This window comes from Schistocerca piceifrons, chromosome 11 (assembly GCF_021461385.2).
Source record: "Schistocerca piceifrons isolate TAMUIC-IGC-003096 chromosome 11, iqSchPice1.1, whole genome shotgun sequence".
NCBI classification, from domain to species: domain Eukaryota; kingdom Metazoa; phylum Arthropoda; class Insecta; order Orthoptera; family Acrididae; genus Schistocerca; species Schistocerca piceifrons.
The window spans coordinates 121,835,597-121,863,046 of record NC_060148.1 but is presented as its reverse complement, the minus strand read 5'-3'; the positions used below and the strand labels follow the sequence as shown (position 1 = coordinate 121,863,046).

Genomic DNA, 27,450 nt, shown 5'->3' with positions numbered 1-27,450 from the left:
CAATTAAATTCAATATCTCTTCTGTTACAAAAGGATTTCTACTAGCCCTCATCTTTTTACCTACTTGATCCTCTGCTGCCTTCACTATTTCATTATTTCCTTCCCCCGTTCTTGTCATTCAATCCCTAATACTCTCTCCAAAACTCTCAACAACGCCTGGTTCTTTCAATTTATCCAGGTTCCATCTCTTTAAATTCCCACCTTTTTGCAGTTTCTTCAGTTTTAATCTACAGTTTGTAACCAATAGATTGTGGTCAGAGTCCACGTCTGCCCCTGGAAATGTCTTACAATTTAAAACCTAGTTCCTAAATCTCTGTCTTACCATTATATAATCTATCTGAAACTTTCCAGCGTCTCCACACCTCTTCCACATATATAACGTTTTTTATGATTGTTAAACCAAGTGTTAGCTATGATTAAGTTATGCTCTGTGCAAAACTCTACCAGGCAGTTTCCTCTTTCATTCTATTCCTTAATCCCATTCCCTATTCACCTATAACTTTTCCTTCTCTTCCTTTTCCTACTATCGAATTCCAGTTCCTCATGACTATTAAATTTTCATCCCCCTTCACTATCTGAATAATCTCTTTTATCTCGTCATACATTTCTTCAATCTCTTCGTCATCTGCAGAGCTAGTGGGCATATAAACTTGTACTAGTGTGGTAGGTGTGGGCTCCGTGTCTATCTTGGTTACAATAATGCATTCACTATGCTGTTTGTAGTAGCTTACCCATGCTCCTATTTTTTTACTCATTATTAAATCAACTCCTGCATTACCCCTATTTAATTTTGTATTTATAACCCTGTATTCACTTGACCAGAAGTCTTATTCCTCCTGCCACTGTACTTTTCCTTTTTAAATTTTCTAACCTACCTGTCCGATTAGGGATCTGATATTCCATATTCTGATCCACAGAACACCAGTTTTGTTTCTCCTGATAACAATGTCCTCTTGAGTAGTCCCAGCCTGGAGATTCAAATGGGAGACTATTTTACCTCCAGAATATTTTACCCATGAGAACGCCATCATCATTTAACCATACAGTAAAGCAGCATGCTCTCAAGAAAAATTACAGCTGTAGTTTCCCCTTGGTTTCAGCCTTTTGCAATGCCAGCACAGCAAGGCCGTTTTGGTTAATGCCACAAAGCCAGATCAGTCAATCATCCAGACTGTTGCCCCTGCGACTACTGAAAAGGCTGCTGCCCTTTTCAGGAACCACATGTTTGTCTAGACTCTCAACAGATACCCCTCCGTTGTCGTTGCACCTATGGTACAGCTATATGAATCGCTGAGGCATGCTAGCCTCCCCACCTAAGATACAACTTACACATCACCACTTGATTGTCATCCTTCATTATCTGGCACAGTTCACAAGTTCTGATAACTGTTAAGACTTTCTTACTTAAGCTCTTAAGGGGACATGCTTGTGAAAATGACCAAAAATTTGAAAAAAAAAAAAATTCTTGGTCCATAGAAATAAGCATTTCATGCTGATTTCAAGAATGTATAGTTAATGGGCATTATCATTTTCCATTTGTTCTTAAATTTTGGTTGAACGTAATTCTGCACAGTGGCCATTCCCATCTGCCAGTTTGAAGTGCAACAGAATATGTGATGCATTATTCTGTTCCGTTTTTTTTTTTTTTTTTTTCATCATTAGTTAGGGATCATTAACACACGTGTATTCTAGAAGGCACTGACTCCAAGAAACAAAGTACAGGCATGTCTAGAAGGCTGTGGTTTGAATGTTTACATTAGTGGTTTTATAGTAATTGTGTGTTGTTTTGTTTCTCTGTGTGTGTGTTTCCTGTGCTACAAATGCCGAGAGTAAAGATATTTAGCCTCAAACGAAAGTTTCGCGGCAAACAGTTCCAAACATAACCAAATAATACACATCAGTTGCTTCAAAAGTCACCCATGGAAACTGTGTCTACAGACAGTGCTTCTAGACATAAACTTTCACTTTCTGAATGTAATAAGAACAAGCCTAGTAGTATTGTAAGCAGCAATAATGACGGAAATGTTGTTGTGAACCTAAATAACCTGTCAAAGACTTTTGAAGAGTGCTTACACAAAGTGAAATTTATTCTTTGACTTAATATTATAGACTAGCAATAAGGAGTAATGTAGGAAATTTTGTGTACAGGTGGTCAACAGTAAATGAATTACTCTCTTTTATAGGAGGTTTAGATACCATGAACAATGAAAAAAGAAACCAAAATCCAGAAGAGACAAATCACAGCAATAGTAAACATAATTCAGAATTTCAGGGAAAGAAAAAAGCAAACTTTTGTCAGGTAACAAATTATACTTGGGGCAAGCATAAACAACTGAGTAATAGGCTGAAAAATGCAAATGCAAAAACACTTAGTAGTACTAAAAGGGATGATGATAAAACAATATTTTGATGATATACACAGTGATGAGCCACATTATTTGAGGAAGATGGGCAGTGTCCTGGTCAAAGAGCCAAAACCGAGGATGTACATGGATTGGAACTTTAATAATGGCAACTATTTCTTTACAGCTTATACAAAATAGATGTGTGTTTCAAAGTTTTACTGACCTTCAAAGTAGTCACCAGCATTGTGTATAGCCCATTGCCAGTGATGTGGAGGTCGTAGAATACTGTTAGCAGTGCCAGTTGTGATAATAGTTTGAGCAGAGTGGTCTGCTGCCCAACGAATTTGTGGAAGTTCTGAAGCGAATTCCGTGAAGTGTTTCCTTCGGTTTAGAAATCGAGGGCTTAGGTCAGAGGTGGTATAGCACTTAGCAGCCCCATCAGTCAAACAAATCAGTAACAGGTTACAATGAAAGTGCTTGAGCATTGTCCTGCAAAATGGTGGTCTGGTCCTGTAGAAAGTGTCATACTTTTGTCTCTATGCTGTTCATTTTTGGAACACAACCTATGATCATCTTAGAGATAGAAGTGATGACACTTTCTGGGACCTGACCATCATTTTGCAGGACAATGCTCAAGCATGTACAGTGCAAGCTGTTACTGACTTGTTTGACTGATGGGGCTGCTAAGGGCTATACTGCCTACTGCACTCCTCTGACTTAAGCCCTTGTGAGTTCAACTCGATTTCTAAACTGAAGGAAACACTTCATGGAATTCGCTTCAGAACTTCCACAAATTCGTTGGGCAGCAGACCACTCTGCTCAAACTGTCATCACAACTGGCACTGCTAAGAGTATTCTACAACCTCCACATCACTGGCAACAGGTTATACACAATGCTGGTGACTACTTTGAAGGTCAGTAAAACTTTGAAACACATATCTATTTTGTATAAGCTGTAAAGAAATAGTTGCCATTATTAAAGTTCCAATCCTTGTACATCCTGGGTTTTGGCTCTTTGACCAGGACACTGCCCATCTTCCTCAAATAATGTGGCTCATCACTGTGTATATAATCGAAATATTGTTTTATCATCATCCCTTTTAGTACTCCTAAGTGTTTCTGCATTTGCATTTCTCAGCCTATTACTCAGTTGTTTATGCTTACCCCAAGTATAATTTGTTACCTGACAAAAGTTTGCTTTTTTTCTTTCCCTGAAATTCTGAATTATGTTTACTATTGCTGTGATTTGTCTCTTCTGGATTTTGGTTTCTTTTTCCATTGTTCATGGTATCTAAACCTCCTATAAAAGAGAGTAATTCATTTACCGTTGACCACCTGTACACAAAATTTCTTTAGGTACATAGTAAATTAAACATCTAACTAGTATCTTCGCTATATTCTCGAGAGGGTAGTCTACAGACTTCAATCGGATAAGGTGACACACTGCACACTTTTTAAAATTGCCCCATGAACTATTATAACATTTTAAGTGCAGTAATTCTAATGTTAGTTTCTTCTGTATAGCTCCTGATCTATATTTTCGTTTAAATATTTCCTGAAAAAAAATTCTGAGATGTAAATTCCTCTGTGTGTGCATTTCCTCACACTGTTGCATCCCCTACCAAGTAAGTCAATGCAGAATCTATGTTCTTAGAATCCTCCTACTTTTGTTGTAAGGTCCTAGAAAATACTATCAAGAAATAAGTAGAATGTACACTCATGTTCAGAAAAAATCAGAACAGCTTGAACGACTAGAGATAGGACATTGATATTCACAGGGCATGTACATTAGTGTGTTCTGCAGAAATGATTAGCATTTCAGTCACCTCGTTCCAGCATGCCTCTTGTTGCCTAGTAGGCACAGGGCCTGCCACGGGCACTGGTAACGCGTTCCACGCATGATGGCATAGATGCATATACGATGTGAAAGGAGTCTTGTTGTAAAGCCATCCATGCTCCATTCACTTGGTTCCAAAGTTCATCTGTGGTGGTCAGCACTGGGTCACAGCACTGCACCCGTCATTTCACCACATACCACATATTTTCGAATGGTGGCAACGTCTGGAGATCTGGTGGGCCATGGCAAAAGGCTGACACCAAGAAGGTACAAGTTCAAGCAGCAACATGTGGTTGTCCATTATCTTGCTGAAAAATGGAATCTGGGGTGTTATTCAGAAAGGGCAAAGCTATGAGTCACAAGAAGTCACACTGGTCACGGTGCCGTGGACTAGCAGCAAATGTGATTTGTAGTTGTACCCAATAGCACCCCACATCGTGCTTTTCCATCATTGATATTTGCTTAAAGTTGGTGCTGTGTGTCTTTTGCAAATGTAGTCACTGTGATGTCACTCCCTGTCTGCAGTGAACCAAAATGTGGCCATCATTTTCAAATAAACAGAACTTGGATTCATCCAAAAACACTATCTGATGCTATTCCTGTCCCCAGTGACGTCATTCCATACACCACTGAGGTCTAACATGTTTTAGCCGTATACACATTTTATCAGCAGGTGGTGGTGTGCCGTGATATTGATGCTGACCTTCAACCCGTGGGCCGACATGAAACAAATGCTAATCATGTCTGCCGAACATACTAATATACATGTCCTGTGAATATGAATGTCCTATCTCTAGTCATTCGAGGTGTTCTGTTTTTTCTGAACATCACTTTACATTACCACCAGGTTTAAATTTCACAAAATGTTTCTGCATATTCAAGTTACTTCCTTCCTAATTACACTGTAGGAAATACTGCAACCAGCCCCAAATATTTTTAAATTATTTTATTAAACCATTACTAGTTACAGAGCTGCCTAACATCAGATAGCAGTACTGACTTCTTTGCAAGTTTTACATTTGTGTCCTGAATTATAACAAGGTATTTGTGTTACACTGTTTACAAAAGGCTTTACATTTGTTTTATAAAATATATCAAAGTTTTTATGAGTAAACAGTTTTATGCCCATACATGCTCTATACATAGCACTTACTTCACAAAAAGCCCTCCTTTACATCTTATAAGGCAGTGGTTTGATTTTCTTTTACAGTCCATGTTGATCAATGAAGTGAGCTAAATACGCGATGGCTCATACATTTGTTTACATCGGCAGCTGATATAGTGTACCAAAGACTGATATATATGAACAGGTATGGCACACTTTTAGAGCTACTGCAAATGTACTTTTAATGGTACATATAATTCCATACAGTTATACATTTAATTATTAAGGTTTCAAAGATGCTGATAATGGTCAATGAAGAATTTTCTCTCTGTCAATTAATTATTACTGATATCATTTAAAATTATAGGAGCTGTATGAAATTTTGGAGGTATATTGGATTTCTTTCTTTTCTGTTCTAGTTAAGGAAATATCCCTAAGTCATCTTTGATGCTTATTTCTGTGTTTCCACATTGGATCATGTGACTAGCAAAATTTGACTTATTTAGGGTGTCGAGCCTGAGAGCATCTATGTGTTCACAGTTATTGTACATTAAACCACTTACCAGTTTGCCTAAGTTAAAGTAGGGGCACACAGAACAATTTAGTTTATAAATGCCAGACGTATGCTGTACTTCAGTTTTTAAATTTAAGTAGTGAATAATTTTGTCTTTCATTTTATTGTTTGTGGAAAAATTAATTTTGATATTTTTTTGCATGGAATAAGTTTGCAATATGATATGATGCTTTACCAATGAATGGTAAGCAGATATATTTCACAGAATTCTGAGGAGCTATTTGAGCTAAATTGCTGTTTTATTTGGACTTAGAGCTATTTTTGTCACTGTATTTCTTTTTAATTCTGTTGTGAAGTTTAGTGATGGTGTCAGAGCTCTAACCATCATTATGGGTGATTAGTTTGATTGTTTTTAGTTCTTGCAGTTTATCTTCAGTGTCCAAATGGATTTTTTTCCATTCTGTTGAGTGTTACCCTATAATACACCATTTTGTGTTGCTCAGGGAGACATGATTAGCTGCTGTCGTGGCATCCATTGTAGTGGGTTTTCTATATATTTTAAACTTATATTTACCACTGCATTTACTAATTTTTTATCCAAGAAATTTATGCCACTATCAATTTCATGCACAACAGTAAAATTTAGGTTTCGGTGGGATTTGTTAACCTCTTTTGAAAACTAACTAACTTCTTCTATCGTTCCATCAAATAAGGTAAGTGTGTCATCCCCATAGCGTCTGTAATATACGACTTTTTTCTTTATTGTCATATTGGCATTGAAAAGGATGTTTCTAAATGATTTATGCAAATATTGGCTAGCAGGCTAGCTAGGCACCTGCCTACTGCAAGGCCATCTTCTTGTTCATACAAATTGTTATTAAAGCTGAACTAGTTTTGTGATAGCACTAAGATTATAAGTTTAACTAGATCATAAATTTCTGGTATACTGATCTTTTTTATGTTTAAGCATGTTACTTTTAATTACAGAGATCGTTTCTTTTACCAGTACATTTGTAAGCAAGTTAAATATCAAAGAATGTGAATGTGGCTATGTGTGGTATGGGGATGTCTTTGACGTTTCCTGAAATCTCATGGCTATTGTTTTCGCTAAAAATTATTTTCAAATGTAAAGGCCTTGGTGACGATCTCATTAAGTTTTTTTTTTGTTTTTTTTGTTTTTTTAGTAAGTGCTCTTGAGGTCACAATCAGATATATAGGACAATGCTCTTTGTGAATCTATGATTGTGATCAAAGTCCTGAAGGTGGAGGGTACATTATTGCGCATTCAGATTTTTCAATTGAGACTAGGATGAAGTTGCACTCTCTGAGGGCTTTTTTATGCTTAGCCTATAATTTTAGGTCTGGCTAAGTATTAATTTCTTTTATGTTACATTTCTGAAAAAAATCTACATCTACATCTACATCCATACTCTGCAAGCCACCTGACGGTGTGTGGCAGAGGGTACCTTGAGTACCTCTATCGGTTCTCCCTTCTATTCCAGTCTCGTATTGTTCGTGGAAAGAAGGATTGTTGGTATGCCTCTGTGTGGGCTCTAATCTCTCTGATTTTATCCTCATGGTCTCTTCATGAGATATACGTAGGAAGGAGCAATATACTGCTTGACTCCTCGGTGAAGGTATGTTCTCGAAACTTCAACAAAAGCCCGTACCGAGCTACTGAGCGTCTCTCCTGCAAAGTCTTCCACTCGAGTTTATCTATCATCTCCGTAACGCTTTCGCGATTACTAAATGATCCTGTAACAATGTGTGCTGCTCTCTGTTGGATCTTCTCTATCTCTTCTATCAACCCTATCTGGTACAGATCCCACAATGCTGAGCAGTATTCAAGCAGTGGGTGAACAAGCGTACTGTAACCTACTTCCTTTGTTTTCGGATTGCATTTCCTTAGGATTCTTCCAATGAATCTCAGTCTGGCATCTGCTTTACTGACGATCAACTTGATACGATAATTCCATTTTAAATCACTCCTAATGCATACTCCCCAATAATTTATGGAATTAACTGCTTCCAATTGTTGACCTGGTATATTGTAGCTAAATGATAAGGGATCTTTCTTTCTATGTATTTGCAGCACATTACACTTGTCTACATTCCATTGCCATTCTCTGCACCATGCGTTAATTCACTGCAGATCCTCCTGCATTTCAGTACAATTTTCCATTGTTACAACCTCTCGATATACCACAGTATCATCTGCAAAAAGCCTCAGTGAACTTCCGATGTCATCCACAAGGTCACTTATGTATATTGTGATTAGCAATGGTCCAACAACACTCCTCTGTGGCACACCTGAAATCACTCTTACTTCGGAAGACTTCTCTCCACTGAGAATGACATGCTGCATTCTGTTATCTAGGAACTCTTCAATCCAATCACACAATTGGTCTGATAGTCCATGTGCTCTTATTTTGGTCATTAAACGACTGTGGGGAACTGTATCGAATGCCTTGTGGAAGTCAAGAAACACGGCATCTACCTGTGAACCCGTGTCTATGGCCCTCTGAGTCTCGTGGACGAATAGCACGAGCTGGGTTTCACACGACCGTCTTTTTTGAAACCCATGCTGATTCCTACAGAGAAGATTTCTAGTCTCCAGAAAAGTCATTATACTCGAACATAATACGTGTTCCAAAATTCTACAACTGATCGATGTTAGAGATATAGGTCTATAGTTCTGCACATCTGTTCGACGTCCCTTCTTGAAAACGGGGATGACCTGTGCCCTTTTCCAATCCTTTGGAATGCTACGCTCTTCTAGAGACCTATGGTACACCGCTGCAACAAGGGGGGCAAGTTCCTTCGCGTACTCTGTGGAAAATCGAACTGGAATCCCATCAGGTCCAGTGGCCTTTCCTCTTTTCAACGATTTTAATTGTTTCTCTATCCCTCTGTCATCTACTTTGATATCTACCATTTTGTCATCTGTGCGACAATCTAGAGAAGGAACTACAGTGCAATCTTCCTCTGTGAAACAACTTTGGGAAAAGACATTTAGTATTTCGGCCTTTAGTCTGTCATCCTCTGTTTCAGTACCATTTTGGTCACAGAGTGTCTGGACATTTTGTTTTGATCCACCTACCGCTTTGACATAAAACCAAAATTTCTTAGGATTTCCTGCCAAGTCATTACACAGAACTTTACTTTCGAATTCATTGAATGCCTCTCGCATAGCCCTCCTCACGCTACATTTTGCTTTGCGTAATTTTTGTTTGTCTGCAAGGCTTTGGCTATATTTATGTTTGCTGTGAAGTTCCCTTTGCTTCTGCAGCAGTTTTCTAACTTGGTTGTTGTACCACGGTGGCTCTTTTCCAGCCCTTATGATCTTGCTTGGCACATACTCATCTAATGCATATTGTATGATGGCTTTGAACTTTGTCCACTGATGCTCAACACTATCTGTACTTGAGACAAAACTTTTGTGTTGAGCCATCAGGTACTCTGAAATCTGCTTTTCGTCACTTTTGCTAAACAGAAAAATCTTCCTACCTTTTTTAATATTTCCATTTACTGGTGAAATCATCGATGCAGTAAACGCTTTATGATCGCTGATTCCCTGTTCTGCGTTAACTGTTTCAAATAGTTCGGGTCTGTTTGTCACCAGAAGGTGTAATATGTTATCGCCACGGGTCGGTTCTCTGTTTAACTGCTCAAGGTAATTTTCAGATAAAGCACTTAAAAAAATTTCACTGGATTCTTTGTCCCTGCCACCTGTTATGAACGTTTGAGTCTCCCAGTCTATATCCAGTAAATTAAAATCTCCACGCAGAACAATAACATGGTGGGGAAATCTACTTGAAATATTTTCCAAATTATCCTTCAGGTGCTCAGCCACAACAGCTGTTGAGCCAAGGGGCCTATAGAGACATCCAATTACCATGTCTGAGCCTGCTTTAACCGTGACCTTCACCCAAATTATTTCACATTTCGGATCTCCGTCAATTTCCTTCGATGCTATTGCACTTCGTATCATTATAAACACGCCTCCCCCTTCACTGTCCAGCCTGTCTCTGCGGTATACATTCCAATGTGAGTTTAGAATTTCATTACTGTTTACATCTGGTTTCAGCCAACTTTCTGTCCCTAGCACTATGTGGGCATTGTGACCGTTTATTAATGAGAGCAGTTCGGGGACCTTTCTATAGATGCTCCTGCAGTTTACTACTAGCACATTAATATTGTTATTCCCTGTTGCATTTTGCCTACTCCTACCTTGCCGTGTCTCAGGAGGTGTCTTGTCGGGCCTAGGGAGGGAATTCTCTAACCTAAAAAACCCACATGTGCACTCCACACCTGCTCCGCTACCCTTGTAGCCACTTTCTGCGTATAGTGCATGCCTGACCTATTCAGGGGGACCCTACATTTCTCCACTCGATAGCGGAGGTTGAGAAATTTGCATCCCAGATCTCCGCAGAATCGTCTGAGCCTCTGGTTTAAGCCTTCCACTCGGCTCCAAACCAGAGGACCGCGATCGGTTCTGGGAACAATACTACAAATAGTTCGCTCAGATTCCACCTTGCGAGCAAGGCTTTCCACCTTCACCAACTCCGCCAACTGCCTGTATGAACTGAGGATGACCTCTGAACCCAGACGTCAGGAGTCATTGGTGCTGACATGAGCAACAATTTGCAGTCGGGTGCACCCAGTGCTCTCTATCGCCACTGGCAGGGCCTCCTCCACATCTCGGATTAGACCCCCCGGCAAGCAGACAGAGTGAACACTGACCTCCTTCCCCGACCTTTCTGCTATTTCCCTAATCACCCGCCTAACGTTCGAGCACCCAATCACTAATAAACCCCTCCCCCCATGTGCCTGCTCAGTCCTTGCTGAAGGAGCCGCCACATGTCCACTCACAGGCAGAGTGGGCGATGACACATGGCCAGCCTCCACATTGACCCTCTGCCTCGTGCGCAGTGAACGCCACTGAAACCGCCACTCCCCTTGGGGAGAGGGTGGCCCAACTCCACCCAGTACCTGCGAAGATGTCTCAACAGCAGGGACAGTGGGTGAAGCATGTAACACCTGGGGTGTACCATGCGACACACCAGACTCCCCACAGACTCCCTCCAGACTACACTCTGAGGCAGCAGCCTGAAGACAGCTGACCATGGCCATCAACACGTTCAGCTGTTCTCGAACAGTGGCCAGCTCCTCCTGCATCCGTACACAGCAGTCACACATCCTATCCATCCTAAGAAATCAATTTACTGTAGAGAGTTAATCAACTGTTAACTAGACTGCTAATTCACTAAAGGCGGCTGACAGTTGACTAAACTGTGGTTACTAGACACTTCTTGTAGAAAATAATGAAAATAGCACTACCTGTCTCTGGACTGTATTCAAAACAAACACTAGCACTACTGGCACTATGGCTGACTAAAGGGACTCTCTCTAACTGTATTCAAAACAAACACAAAATCTATGGAACACTATTACTAGCACTCGACAATTAAAGCTTCCTAAAAGCAAAAACACACGGAAGAAGAAGTGAAAAGTAGGAAAACCACAGTTAATACTTAAATTAACGTAGCTCGCTGCACAGCAGGCATGAAGCAGATGACGACACTGACACTACTGGCACTATGGCTGACTAAAGGGGCTCTCTCTGGCTTCATTCTAGTGTTTGTTTATGTAATCGTCTTCATACATTATCACTGTAGAGCTTTGTTCTAAATGAGTTTTTTATTTATTTTTCTGAGATCAGTTGAGTATTGCAAAAATTTGCATTGCGTCTTGTTTGTGTCTGTGTGTTCCTGGATTAGCTCGTTTATTTTATTACCTACAGCATTTTCACTGCAATTATTTAATTTAGTTATCTCACATGCAATTCTGGTTTCAACGATTGCTTCTTTAATGTTAATTTTTACTTGTTTTAGTTGTAATGTTATGTTTTGGGGCCTTGTTTAGCAGATTTTGTTCAAAATTAATGAAACTAATAGTTCTAAAGTTGATAACTCTATCAAAGAAACAATCTTCAACAGATGATGGGTTTTTGTACGACTTCTTGCTTGAAATTAGGGCTTTTATGATATGATGTTTTGTCGTAATGAAAACACCAGTTTCGTCTACAATGCATATGAAATGCACAGGAAACAGCAAGTTATTTCATTCTAAATGAAGTACATACATCTGACTATTCAGAAGCTCTTTCTGTTTGTACTGAGCTCTCATTTCACTACGTAGCCAACACAGTACACACTTTACCTTTGCTAGATATGCAGTTTTACTGATGTTCTTGACGTTCACTTTGATATACTTTAGAATGACTCTTTCAGCAAGACGCTTTTTGTTAAATGCTACAGTAAGTATTACTTTCATTAGCTGAAGCTTGCACTTTTCACAAATCATGCACAGATCTCCTTACCTGGTGACATAATAACAAAATTATTTTATCCACCTTGGTGAGAGAACACCGGAGCTGTTTTCGTAAATTATACTGTGGGAGTAACATTGACGTTTTTGGAAGTTTTACATTTTTGACCTGAAGTATAACAATGTTTCTGTGATTACATGCTTTACAAAAGGTTTTACATATGCATCCTAAAAGATAACCAAGTTATTGTGATTACAAAGTTATATACTTATATACATTCCATAAATTGCACTTTACATACTATAAGATGAAGGTCTAATTACTCTTTTACAATCCACGTTGATTAATGCTGCCATATACAAATGTATCCACCACCTTGTATTTAGTTCATTGACCAATGTGAAATGTAAAAGAAAATCAAACCTCTGCCTTATAATATGTAACAGAGAGCTTTTCATGAAGTAGACACAATGTATAGAACATATATACGTGTAAATTTATGCAATCATAAAAACTTTGAAATATTTTAGAACACAAATGTAAAACCTTTCATAAATTAAGCAATCACAAAAACTTTCTTCTGTTTTAGGACACAAATGTAAAACTTGTAAAGAAGTCAATGCTACCCATCTAATGATGGGCTCGGGCCTTAAATTAGTGCTGGCACAATTTAAAAAAATCTTTTAGCTGGTTGCAGTATTTTTCCTAAAGTGTGATTTATGAAAACAGATGTGGTGTTCTCTAACTAAAATGGATAAAATACTATCTAATTGAAATATTTTCAATAATGTACTAGTGGCACAGGATTTTCCCAGATACTGATTTACTTTCTATTGTGGTTTTTGCTAACTCATCCCATAATCATTTGAATTCCATGTTTTGTTGAGTAGCCTCATTCCCCAGAAAGTTTGATACACTACTGGCCATTAAAATTGCTACACCAAGAAGAAATGCAGATGATAAACGGGTATTCATTGGACAAATATATTATACTAGAACTGACATGTGATTACATTTTCACGCAGTTTGGGTGCATAGATCCTGAGAAATCACTACCCAGAACAACCACCTCTGGCCGTAATAACGGCCTTGATACGCCTGGGCATTGCTGGAAATAATAACGGCCTTGATACGCTTGGGCATTGCTGGAAATAATAATGGCCTTGATATGCCTGGGCATTGAGTCAAACAGAGCTTCGATGGCATGTACAGGTACAGCTGCCTATGCAGCTTCAACACGATACCACAGTTCATCAAGAGTAGTGACTGGCATATTGTGATGAGTCAGTTGCTCTGCCGCTATTGACCAGACATTTTCAATTGGTGAGAGATCTGGAGAATGTGCTGGCCAGGGCAGCAGTTGAACATTTTCTGTATCCAAAAGGCCTGTACAGGACCTGCAACATGTGGTCATGCATAATCCTACTGAAATGTAGGGTTTCACAGGGATCGAATGAAGGCTAGAGCCACGGATCGTAACATATCTGAAATGTAACGTCCACTGTTCAAAGTGCTGTCAATGTGAACAAGAGGTGACCGAGATTTGTAACCAATGGCACCTCATACCATCACACCGGATGATACGCCAATATGGCAATGACGAATACATGCTTCCAATGTGTGTTCATCACGATGTCGCCAAACACAGATGCGACCATCATGATGCTGTAAACAGAACCTGGATTCATCCGAAAAATTACATTTTGCCGTTCGTGCACCCAGGTTTGCCATCGAGTACACTATCGCAGGTGCTCCTGTCTGTAATGCAGCATCAAGGGTAACCGCAGCCATGGTCTCCAAGCTGATAGTCCATGCTGCTGCAAACATTGTCGAACTGTTCGTGCAGATGGTTGTCGTTTTGCAAACGTCCCCATCTGTTGGCTCAGGGATTGAGACATGGCTCCACAATCCGTTACAGCCATTCGGATAAGATGCCTGTTATCTCGACTGCTAGTGATACTAGGCCATTGGGATCCAGCACAGCATTCTATATTACCCTCCTGAACCCACCAAATCCATATTCTGCTAACAGTCATTGGATCTTGACCAACGTGAGCAGCAATGTCATGATACGATAAACCGCAATTGCGATAGGCTACAATCCAACCTTTATCAAAGTCGGAAACATGATGGTACGCATTTCTCCTCTTTACACGAGGCACACAACAACATTTCACCAGGCAATGCCAGTCAGCAGCTGTTTGTGTATGAGAAATCAGTTGGAAACATTCCTCATGTCAGCACGTTGTAGGTGTTGCCACTGGCGCCAACCTTGTGTGAATGCTCTGAAAAGCTAATCATTTGTATATCACAGCATCTTCTTCCTGTTGGTTAAATTTCGCGTCTGTAGCACATCATCTTCATGGTGTAAAAATTTTAATGGCCACGAGTGTATTATCCAAGTTCTTTTCTTTTTCTCAAAATTTCTGTTCTACTAATTCTTGAATTTTTTCCTCCAAACTGGTAAGTTTGGTTCACCATTTTCACGCCACTGTTCTAATAATTAGATATGGCCTTGTGCATCTGAGATTGGATCCTTTACATATTTGCAAACCTTCTCAGTCAAATCACATAAACGATCTACAATGATTTGTGATTCATTAATATAACCATGTATTTCACACCTTACCAAATCACACTGCCATAAAATTTCAGTGTGTATCTCCTCTTTTAATGCGGACAGTTTTTCATGTAATTGATTACCTAGCCTCATCTCAACGTGCAATTTCGGAACCTCACAAGTATCCCAAATCTATTTCTTTAGCTCTTCTACTAATTTTGCATTACTATTTTCTGGCTTTGATGTACACTCTTGTTTTTGAAGCATTTCACTACTAAGGTGATTGCCTTGAGCCATAATATTATATTTCATAATTACAACTTCACAAGAAAAACTGCTATATTTATTCCCTGTCCCTCAGGGGTTATTTTTCTAGTCATGCAAGTACAGTGGGTCTGTAAAGTCACGGTGCAGTTATGAACACATGTTGTGGCTAATTGAAACCAAATGAAAGATTGGAACTTGCACTACTTGGACAGTATAGCAAAGTGTTTCTGTAGTATGATGTTCAATGATGTGTGTGTATGTAAGTCATGAAGCAACCCAACAAACCGGGTAGCAGCAGCAGCTGATCAGGCCATGTCAGTCGAGATGTTGATGATACAAAGAAAAGTTTAGTGTAATTCGTGGCATGCTTAATCCAAATCCATGGCCGATGTTCAACTTGAATATCATCACACGCACAACAAAGAGCCACCACTTATAAAAAAAAAAAAAAAAAAAAAAAAAAAAAACATTAATTGGTGGGATACCCAGTTAAAGGAGACTGGCAGTTTCTTGATGAACCATGTTCTGGTAGGCAGTCACTACGCACAGAGCCCGTAGAAGCTGTAATGAGACCCAAAAAATCTGGTGTATGTAGCATTGAAAATTAGACCTAAAAAAAAAGATCAGTTCATAAGGGCTGAAACAAAAGCTCATCTTTTTAGGGTTACAAATTGTGGTTGTTGCACAGTATCAAACTGACTGATAGGTCCAAACGATTGAAGTTAGTTACACATATGCTTAATGAGATTGATTATGATGAACAATTTATGTAGAAGATTGTGTATAGCTATGATGCCACATTCCATTTCTGTCATATTCATCACTGTTCATCAGAATATGGGCTTCAGAAAATCCTTGTGCCTACGCTGAACATGAGGTCAACACATGGTGTGCCCTGATGCATAAGTTTTAGGCCAATTTTTCTACATGGTGCAGACTATGACGTCAACAACTACCTTGACATGTTGCACTGAAGGCAGTGGCAGTGCCACAATTTGCAGAAGGTATCATGTTTGAACATGATGGCACTCCTCCACACTATATCAATAATGTTTGCAAATTTTTGGATACAGAATTTCCCCCCACAAAGAACAGGAAGGGGTGGTTTCAACTCATGACCACCATGATCCTGGACCTAGTATCATTAGAATTTTACTTTTGGAGTTATGTGAAGCAACAGGTGTACAGTGAATATATCAACGACATTAATCACAGAATCGCAGATGCTATTCGCTCTGTTACACCAGATGTCCCTACACGTGTGGTAAGAGCTAGAATATATCATTTAGATGTATGTAGTGCAACAAATGGAAGCCATTAGAACTGCGCTGAACATGTATGCACACTTGGAAAGTTTGGCTTTCACTTTCATCTCATTTCACATTTCTACCTCATTTCACTACATTTCTGCAACCAATTAAAACTGCACTATGACTTTACAGACACACAGTACACTGTATCTCCTATTTACCAAATTTAATATCACTTTTCCATTATAGTACTCCCTGCACAAAGTCACTTCATTTAAAGTGCAGCAAACATTAACAGTTAATTTCTTTACTCTATTTACACCACCAAAACAAACATATTTACCTTAAAATATATTAACCACAGCCCACCCTAAGATGAGAACTGTGTGCTGGTGATGAGTTGCATGCTGGTGTGCTGCAGACTCATCACATCAAGCAGCTGTCACAGGCTGCTGTTGTAGTGCGGCTGGCAACCAAAAACTGTGTGGTGCTGTAGGCTGCATGCCGAGTCAGGAGTGGACACAATATTCGAAGACTGCCATCCTGTCACCATTCTTCTTCACACAACTCACATCGTCATCTTCCTTGCCGTAACACCAACTGTATAAGGATTGTAGATCTTTTTCTTTTGTCACACATTTACAATCCTTAGCGGTGGACTTTTGTTACTATTATCAACTGTGCTTTTCTGTTTAATCTTTATTAGTACCCTTCTTTTTCTTCCCAAATTCTTGGCAATTTGTTCTCCCCTATTTCTTTACCAATTCTTCTTATCTGATTATACTACGTGTCTACAGCTAGATGTTCCATTGTTGGTGTCAGATGCCCTTGGCAACTGTACTTCTCCTTGAATATAAAAGGAAAATCTTTCTTAAATTGATGTTCTTTTTTGATTTTCCACTCTCCTTCTACCATATTTCCTTTCTCCTGGCCTATATTGTCAACATATGCAACTTGGTTTGGGTCTTAGTTTGTCCTCAGACTGGATGTGTGTGTATCATGTTCACACACAAGGGCGTTCACACAAAGGAGCTATACAAGTACCTTTACTCCCTGAATTCCATATATGCTCGCACAACAAAACTTCATTGAATATACAGTCACCTATATTATTTATTACAGGATCCACAGCTGGTCCTGCTATTCACTTTCAGCCTCTCTTCTTCTTTGTGCCTTGATGGGGACCCCCACCCTGACAATTTAAGAAATACACTGAAAGAGATGTCAATTCTAATCTAGCACCTCAAACACCTCTTTCCACTTAAAACTTATATTCTCGCATCAGTTGAGAATACAACTTGGTAATATTACATCGGCCAGCCTTGCAGACGTCAATTTAAATATTTGCCTCCACCTCAAGTACTTGTTCCATACCAAGATCAACAGCAAGGAGAACAAGAACAACTGAAGAAGATATCAAAGATACATTTTTACGTTGTTAATTCAAGTCTTATGTCTTCTCCATGACCATTTTTCATGATACTTTACACTCATGGCTGCACAGAATAACATACGCCCACTACAGCAGATGGAGACACGCGCTGACTATCCACTTCCACTAGATGGGCAGCTCTGCACAAACAGAAAGCCTAGCGGCAGTCTACAGCTCTCAATCATTCTCCCTTAATTTAAAACTTTTCTCTTTATTCACATGGATATTTTCATCTCTTGCAGAGCCTAAGAGATGTACATTGCCATTTTCCAATCTAAATGACATGTAACACTAACAGTAACACTATCTCCATTTGCCTACATGTTCTTTTTTATTATTTCTTTTTTTGTGCCATTATCAATTGCAACTGGGAAAGAGACCAGTACATATCACTAACAAAATATTACATTCAGATCTGTAAAGATAAAGCAGGCAACCCGAAATGCCTAACATGTACTAATGCTTTTCCCAGTTGCATTTGGTAACAGCTCAAAAGCCTAAATTTGGGAAATAATAAAAAAACATGCATGCAGATGGTGGCAGTGTTATCATTTTAAAACTTTATTATGACTTTGGTACAAGAGTTGAAAACTGAACAACAATAAGCTGTTTGAGAGTTCCAAGAAGAACCAAAAGTAATAGAAGTGGTTTGTTTGCAAAGCACTTTCACTTTCAAGAAAACGGTCACTTACTCCTTTGGTTACAGTGTACATAGGGTAACCTTTGCATTCTACGAATTAATGCTGAATATCACCACTGCAGAAAAAAACAAATTGCTACTTACCATAAAGAAGACACATTAAGTTGCATATTAATTATGCCTGTCTGCAACCCAACGTGTCTCCTTTACAGTGAGTACCAATCTACCTTTTCCTAAATTGTTGACATTCCTACCTGGAGTTTCCATTCTTTAATTAGTTCCAAATGGAATACAAGAACTTATATGCCACAAGTCATCAAAGAAATCAGGAAAAACCACAGAATAATAGCCAGGAATATTTTAATAATTGTTGCATTTCAGCTGTGAAAGTTTACAACTGATAATTCGATACTTTTTACATCACCAAAAGTCATTAATATCAAATATATAAGACCAAAGGGAATTAAAAATACCATAAAGTTGCTAAAAGCAGCAATACTTTTCTATGGCAGTGTTTCTAGCAGGTTAGTAAAATCTTGTGAAAGCTTGATAGAATTAATCTTGAGCCGCATTCATAATCAGTCCTTCACTCAAGCAAAATTTGCTAACTACTTTTCAGTTTCACATACCGACATATACCCTTACAAATGAAAACCTAGCAGAACTACAAACAACCAAAATAACCTGCTGGTATATTTTGTGACCTTACTGAAGCCTTTTACGTACCGTATTTACTCGAATCTAAGCAGCACTCGAATATAAGCCGCACCTGAAAAATGAGACTCAAAATCAAGGGAAAAAAATTTTCCCGAATCTAAGCCGCACCTGAAATATGAGACTCGAAATTCAAGGGGAGAGTAAAGTTTTAGGCCGCACCTCCAAATCGAAACAAAATTGGTCCATTGTAATATGAGACAATTTAGGTCGAATGAATGACGATACAGCTACAGTAGTTTGGTTCGCGTAGTAAGCTTAGCAGTTAGGCTTTACCAGGTAGTCATTGCTATCCGTCAGGCGCTCCGTCCATATTTATACGGGTACCCTTCCTTTTTCACGTGCTTCGTCTGGTTTGGATCGATTGCTTATTTTTCTTTGATCTGATAAGTGCCGTTCTCTTTGTTATAGGTGTTTACGTCACTCTAAGCTGAAAATGCATTACTGTACTGTGTCATGCACTGTTTGTCGCATTCTGATTATCAGTGTTTGCGGCCTGTCGCCGCTCGCGGCTCGGCTTGCTTTTGTGCGCACTACCGCCGCCTACAATTAAAAAAAGAAAAAGAGAGGAATCGTCTAATTAGCAAAACAATGGCAAGAGACTGCTATTTGTTGTTACTCACTGCTGCTTTCTTTGACGATCAACAAGAACCAAATAATAGACTGCGTATGATAGAAGATGTTCTGAACGAGAGTTTAGCGAAAATTTTTCTCTGTTCGAAAATCTTTGCAGACGTCTCTTTAGTACATAACATTCTGCACAGAAATTAGTCACCTTAGATTTAAAAATCTAGTCAATTGACGTGCTTCATTTCTGACTATCACTATTAGTCATAAGAATAATACGAATATAGACATGAAATGATATGTATATTCTTCGCGTTTGCTGTTGTCTCACTCTAGTTTCGTAGTTTATTAAGCAGACAGGATTTAAATGAGATAGCAGCAAACACGAAAGAATACATGGCAAAATGTTTATATACGTATTATTCTTATGGTGAAGAGAATACTGCATGTGATTCACAATTCATAAAAGTTCCTATTAGCAACCATCTCTTCTCATAGGTAGAAAAAATTCAGAACGTAGAGTTGGCCATATTGACAAACATCACAAACAGTCTTGCCAGTCGGATTTTCGTAGTACAGTACATTGAAATGTTGCTACATTCGAAGACAAACAATACGGAATTTGTATTTACTTCGTTGGATAATGTATGAAAATGCAGTGGTCGAAACTCGTGGCGGAGAAAAAATTTCGTCTTCCACCGTTTTTTTTTTTATTTACTGACGCAGAGGTTTTGGCGCCAGTATTTATCTTTGTGCCTGAAAAGCATGCATGTGAATCGCTACATATATTTGATGACAGAAGTTAGTTGTGGCGGCACCTACCAACATTTTTCAGAACTTCCGCTTACTTTGCACTCGATTCTAAGCCGCAGGCGGTTTTTTGGATTACAAAAACCGGAAAAAAAGTGCGGCTTAGATTCGAGTAAATACGGTAACTAAACTGTTCAATTTTGTGGAACAAATCTGCAAATTTCCTTCACAATGAACAGCTAACTGCATGTTCAAAAATGGTTCAAATGGCTCTAAGCATTATGGGACTTAACATCTGAGATCAAAGTACCCTAAACTCAGAACTACTTAAACGTAAATAACCTAAGGACATCACACACATCCATGCCCGAGGCAGGATTCGTACCTGCGACCATAGCAGCCGCGTGGTTCCGGACTGAAGAGCCTAGAACCACTTGGCCACAGTGGCCGGCCTGCATGATCTAAGGTGAGTTTTTGGCTTCAAAGGACCTGATGACAAGTCATATAAAACTAAATCACAAAATAGAGAAACACGAAATTAGTTACATATCAATGTAATCTACATTTTGAACGTGACAAAAGGCAGTCATTGTAAGCAACATGTCAGAAACAAGTGAAATTTCAAACATGCTTACTTGTTCTCCACAGATCCCTGAATGCAGAGATCAAGTTCGTCTGTTAAAACACACCACCATCTTTCAAAGGTCATCACTTTCTGGAAACAGAGGAAAGATAAGTCTTAATTATTGCATAAAATATATCATCGATCTAAGTTTTATTTATACAGTGATCATTTTTTATTCATGCAATTAGTTGCACAACCAAGTTCTTTTCTTTGCTGCAGTAAACGGATGAAACAATTGTACTGAGATAATCAGTGTTGGTTTAAGGCCAAAGTGACTCAAGTGTCCATTTGCAGCACCGTTGGTGCTCGTCATGCAAAATTTGTAAACAAGGTGTCTCATTATAAGTAGCAAACATAATCAGTTTCTATGCTCACTGGATTTAGATTTATTATTAAAGGTCTTACCAAGCTATGGCAGGTAATGTACAAGGCAAGGAGTGAAAGAAAAAGGGGTGTTACAAGTGATACAAGTTGAGAAGGGGTGGGGGGTGGGTGCTAAATTTTTTTGCCACTTGTGTGGGAAAATGTTTTTGAAATAGCACTGGAGATGTTCTTGTTGTTGTGGCCTTCAGTCCTGAGACTGGTTTGATGCAGCTCTCTACGCTACTCTATCCTGTGCAAGCTTCTTCATCTCCCAGTACCGACTGCAGCCTACATCCTTCTGAATCTGTTTAGTGTATTCATCTCTTGGTCTCCCTCTACGATTTTTACCCTCCACGCTGCCCTCCAGTACTAAATTGGTGATCCCTTGATGCCTCAGAACATGTCCTACCAACCGATCACCCTCCTTCTAGTCAAGTTGTGCCACAAACTCCTCTTCTCCCCAATTCTATTCAATACCTCCTCATTACTTATGTGATCTATCCATCTAATCTTCAGCATTCTTCTGTAGCACCACATATTGAAAGCTTCTATTCTCTTCTTGTCCAAACTATTTATCGTCCATGTTTCATTTCCAAACATGGCTATACTCCATACAAATACTTTCAGAAACGAATTCCTGACACTTCAATCAATACTCAATGTTAACAAATTTCTCTTCTTCATAAACCCTTTTCTTCCCATTGCCCATGTACATTTTATATCCTCTCTACTTCAACCATCATCAGTTATTTTGCTCCCCAAATAGCAAAACTCCTTTACTACGTTAAGTGTCTCATTTCCTAATCTAATTCTCTCAGCATCACCCGACTTAATTCAACTACATTCCATTATCCTCGTTTTGCTTTTGTTGATGTTCATCTTATAACCTCCTTTCAAGACATTGTCCATTCCATTCAACTGCTCTTCGAAGTCCTTTGCTGTGTCTGACAGAATTACAATGTCATCGGCAAACCTCAAAGTTTTTATTTCTTCTCCATGGATTTTAATACCTACTCCGAACTTTTCTTTTGTTTCCTTTACTGCTTGCTCAATACACAGATTGAATAACATCGGGGAAAGGCTAAAACCCTGTCTCACTCCCTTCCCAACCACTGCTTCCCTTTCATGTCCCTTGACTCTTACAACTGCCATCTGGTTTCTGTACAAATTGTAAATAGCCTTTCGCTCCCTGTATTTTACACCTGCTACCTTCAGAATTTGAGAGTATTCTAGTCAACATTGTCAAAAGCTTTCTCGAAGTCTACAAATACTAGAAACGTAGGTTTGCCTTCCTTAATCTATCTTCTAAGATAAGTCATAGGGTCAGTATTGCCTCACATGTTCCAACATTTCTACGGAATCCAAACTGATATTCCCTGAGGTCGGCTTGTACCAGTTTTTCCATTTGTCTGTAAAGAATTCACGTTAGTATTTTGCAGCTGTGACTTATTAAACTGATAGTTCAGTAATTTTCACATCTGTCACCACCTGCTTCCTTTGGGATTGGAATTATTATATTCTTCTTGAAGTCTGAGGGAATTTCACCTGTCTTGTACATCTTGCTCACCAGGTGGTAGAGTTTTGTCAGGACTGGCCTTGTTTCGAATTAGGTCTTTCAGTGTTCTGTCGAACTCTGCACACAGTAACATATCTTCCATTTCATCTTCATCTATATCCTGTTCCATTTCCATAATATTGTCCTAAAGCACATCGCCCCTGCATAGACCCTCTATATACTCCTTCCACCTTCCTGCTTTCCCTCCTTAGAAATGGGTTTCCATCTGAGCTCTTGATATCCATGCAAGTGGTTCTCTTTTCTCCAAAGGTCTCTTTAATTTTTCTGCAGGCAGTATCTTACCCCTCGTGAGATAAGCCTCTACATCCTTACATTTGTCCTCTAGCCATCCCTGCTTAGCCATTTTGCACTTCCTGTCAATCTCATTTTTGAGATGTTTGTATTCCTTTTTGCCTGCTCCATTTACCGCATTTTTGTATTTTCTCCTTCCATCAATTAAATTCAGTATCTCTTCTGTTACCCAAGGACTTCTACTAGCCCTGATCTTTTTACCTACTTGATCCTCTGCTGCCTTCACTATTTAATTCCTCAAAGCTACCTATTCTTCTTCTACTGTATTTCTTTCCCCCATTCCTGTCAATTGTTCCCTTATGCTCTCGCTGAAACTCTGTACAACCTCTGGTTTAGTCAGTTTATCCAGGTCCCATCTCCTTAAATTCCCAACTTTTTGCAGTTTCTTCAGTTTTAATCTACAGTTCATAACCAATAGATTGTGGTCAGAGTCCACATCTGCCCCTGGAAATGTCTTACAATTTAAAACCTGGTTCCTAAATCTCTGTCTTACCATTATATAACCTATATGAAACCTTCTAGTATCTCCAGGCTTCTTCCATGTATACAAACTTCTTTCATGATTCTTGAACCAAATGTTAGCTATGCTCTGTGCTCTGTGCAAAATTCTACCAGATGGCTTCCTCTTTCATTTCTTAGCCCCAATCCATATTCACCTACTATGTTTCCTTCTCTTCCTTTTCCTACTGTCGAATTCCAGTCGCCTATGACTATTAATTTTTCGTCTCCCTTCACTACCTGAATAATTTCTTTTATCTCATCACACATTTCTTCAATTCCTTCGTCATCTGCAGAGCTAGTTGGCATATAAACTTGTACTACTGTAGTAGGCCTGGGTCTTCATGTCTATCTTGGCCACAATAATGCGTTCACTGTGCTGTTTGTAGTGGCTTACCCGCACTCCTATTTTTTTATTCATTATTAAACCTACTCCTGTGTTACCCCTATTTGATTTTGTATTTATAACCCTGTATTCACCTTACCAAAAGTCTTGTTTCTCCTGCCACCGAATTTCAGTAATTCCCACTATATCTAACTTTAACCTATCCATTTCCCTTTTTAAATTTTCTAACCTACCTACCCGATTAATGGAACTGACATTCCATGCTCCGATCCGTAGAACGCCAGTTTTCTTTCTCCTGATAATGATGTCCTTGTGAGTAGTCCCCGCCCGGAGATCCGAATGGGGGACTATTTTACCTCCGGAATATTTTACCCAAGAGGACGCCATCATCATTTAATCATACAGTAAAGCTGCATGCCCTCGGGAAAAATTACGGCTGTAGTTTCCCCTTGGTTTCAGCCGTTCGCAGTACCACAACAGCAAGGCTGTTTTGGTTAGTGTTACAGGGTCAGATCAGCCATTAACCCTGACTGTTGCCCCTGCAACTACTGAAGAGGCTGCTGCCCCTCTTCAGGAACCACACGTTTGTCTGACCTCTCAACAGATACCCCTCCGTTGTGGTTGCACCTACGGTACTGCTATCTGTGTCGTTGAGGCATGCAAGGCTCCCCACCAATGGCAAGATCCATGGTTCATGGGAAGGAGCACTGGATGTAACACACATGAATAAACAATACTGGAGCATTATTATTTTACAATGTTTTCAGTGCACAATTGCAACCACAAAAGCAATGGGGTAAATTTTGTCTTGGTGCTATCTTACAAGATTCGGCAGTGGGTCAAGAGGCAGGAAACTGCTTGATAAACAGGAAGAAAATGATATCTAAGGCCTAAGATGTAACTTCCAAATGCTTCAAGATAATGTGACAGACTTAGTTACATTTTATATGAACAATGAATAACATTAACATGGGAAGGCTATATTGCTATTCATCATATAGAGGCAGCATTGAGTTACATTTTTTACAAACAATGAATAACATTAATATGGGAAGAATATATTGCTATTCATCACCTAGAGGCTGTGTTGAACCACAGAGAGGCAAAATGAGAAGCCTGCTAAAATATTAAATCTTTCAGACAAAGTCCTTCTTATGCATTAAAAAAAAAAAAACACACACACACACACACACACACACACACCTACTCACCCTAGCATAGCTCACACACACATGACCACTGTCTCAGAGCACTAGAGTCCAACTGCGACTGCGACTGCATCTGCGTCTGATGAAACAGCAATCTGCTTGGATGGGGCAGTGTATGAAGATGTAGGTAGTGGAAGGGAGAGGGTGGAGTATCAGGTTGTGGGTGGGGGATGATGCTGGTGCTGCCTGTGAGACTATCCAAGTGGGCTGCTAGGAACAGCATCAGGAAACTGTGTTGGAAGAGTGTGGAAATGGGGAGGAGGAAAGGGAGGGTACAGAAGCGGGAAAGAACTTCTAGATGCATTGACAAGATAGGTATTTCAGTGGGAGCTGGGAAGGGGGTAGGCAGGTGGAAGAATGGAAGGTGGAGGTGAGGGGGGATTCAGGAATAATGGATATATTGTAGGAAGATTTCCCTGCTTGTTGGCCTAATAGTAGTCATGCCCATGCAGAATGTGGCACAGTGGTTGTAACTAAGTTTGTAGGTCTCACAGCTGCTTACACAGGTGGTCCTGCCTTGGATGGTGTGAGAGAGGCTAGTGATGGGATTGTAGTAGGTGGTAACAGAAGGATGTATGGGACAGGTCTTGCATCTGAGTGTATTGCATAGATATGAGGCATGTACTAAGGAGTTGGGAACTTGGGTGGACTAGGGATGGACAAGTACATTTCATACATTGGGTGGGTAGTGGAATATCACTTTGGGAGGGATGTGGAGGACATTTGTGATTTCATTTTTGAATGTCTCCCGACCTGTCCTGAAATATCCTTGCTACTGTCTTCCCCAACCCTCCCATAATGATATCTTGTTGCCCACCAGTCCTAGACAATACTCTTATCCATTACTACTTCTCTCTTGCTCCTAGGCCCTTGCCTCAAGGCTCATATCCCTGCAACAGACCCAGAAGCCATATCTACTCCAGTCCTATCACTGGCATCTTTTATTTGATCAAAGACACAGCCACCTGTGAAAACAGCCATACAATCTACCAAATAAGTGGTAACATCTGTGGCACATTCTACATGGGCACGACCACTAACAAGCTATCTGTTTGCATGAAAAAGCCACTTTATAAAAAGGGAGAAAGGAATAATGTGAACAATTTTAGACTTATTTCTATGCCAACAGTGTTTGCTTAAGTTATTGAAAAGGCTGAGTATGTAAGGATAATTGATCACTGTATTTCACATAATTTGCTATTAAATGTCCAGCTCAGTTTTAGAAGTGGTTTAACAACTGAAAATGCTATATTCTCTTTTCTCTGTGAGGTACTGGATGGATTAAACATAAGACATCTAAAGCATTCAGTGTGAGCGTAGGCCATGTTACACGGAGCAGACACAATGTTGTATTCAGCAGTACTGCCTGGAGCACATCAGCTCTGGGGCAGAGAGACAAATTGGCAGTCACTGAGCACAGTTTGGAAGAAAGCTGCATGTTGTATTCTGAATGAGCAAGAGTGCTTTGTAATGCAATGTAGTTTGGGACAGCATGATAAAAGAATCCATCAAATTTAGGGCTAATAACGGCCTCAGAAACAGAGATAGTGGCTATTAACAAAGTTCTGCTTTGGATCTGTTACTTGCCATAACACACTATGAGCACTCAGAGCTGAGAGATATCTGTACAATGTGCTAGTTGGTCTCTGACTGAACATGCTGGGATTCAAGTACACTCCCTCATCTGCTCCAATCTGAGCTGGGTCAAGGGCATGGACAACTCAACTCGCTGCAGTACCTGTATAAGATCAAGCAAGATGACATTTCAACACTTTACCATAAGACGATGGTAGCGACACTCATTGAACTGTCGCATCTGGAAACCCGAGAACTTTATATTAGTTCAACACACAAGAAAGATGACGATGTTTTACATATACATGTTGGCACCAATGACATTTATTTGGTTTTACTATTTTGTCATGTATTTTGTATAATATGTGGTTCTTTAATACAGGATGTCACAATCCCTTCGGGTCAAAATAATACCAACAGTAAAGGACACTAAAATGAGTATTTTGAGAAAAGAAACAAATGGTTTGAAGTGTGTATTTCAGGTAGTATAAGGTCTTGAATGTACAACATTTTTGAAGTAAATGTGTGTAAACTGCTTATGCTTAGTAGTAAAGCAACTGCCTTCAACTGACAACTGTAACACTATCTTGAAAAATAATACACTATTGCCTACACTCTGTTCACAAAGGAGTTGACTGATTGTAAAAGGTATAACA

The 27,450-nt window shown here is 39.4% G+C and overlaps 1 protein-coding gene across 1 annotated transcript in view; it reads right to left on the bottom strand.

Moving 5' to 3' along the window:
- Positions 1-27,450, bottom strand: part of LOC124720295 — a 208,138-nt gene that overhangs the window by 153,385 nt on the left and 27,303 nt on the right. Inside the window, exon 3 of the mRNA XM_047245608.1 lies at positions 20,948-21,027. Coding sequence (XP_047101564.1) covers positions 20,948-21,027 — 80 coding nt within the window. The remainder of the gene's footprint in view (positions 1-20,947; positions 21,028-27,450) is intronic.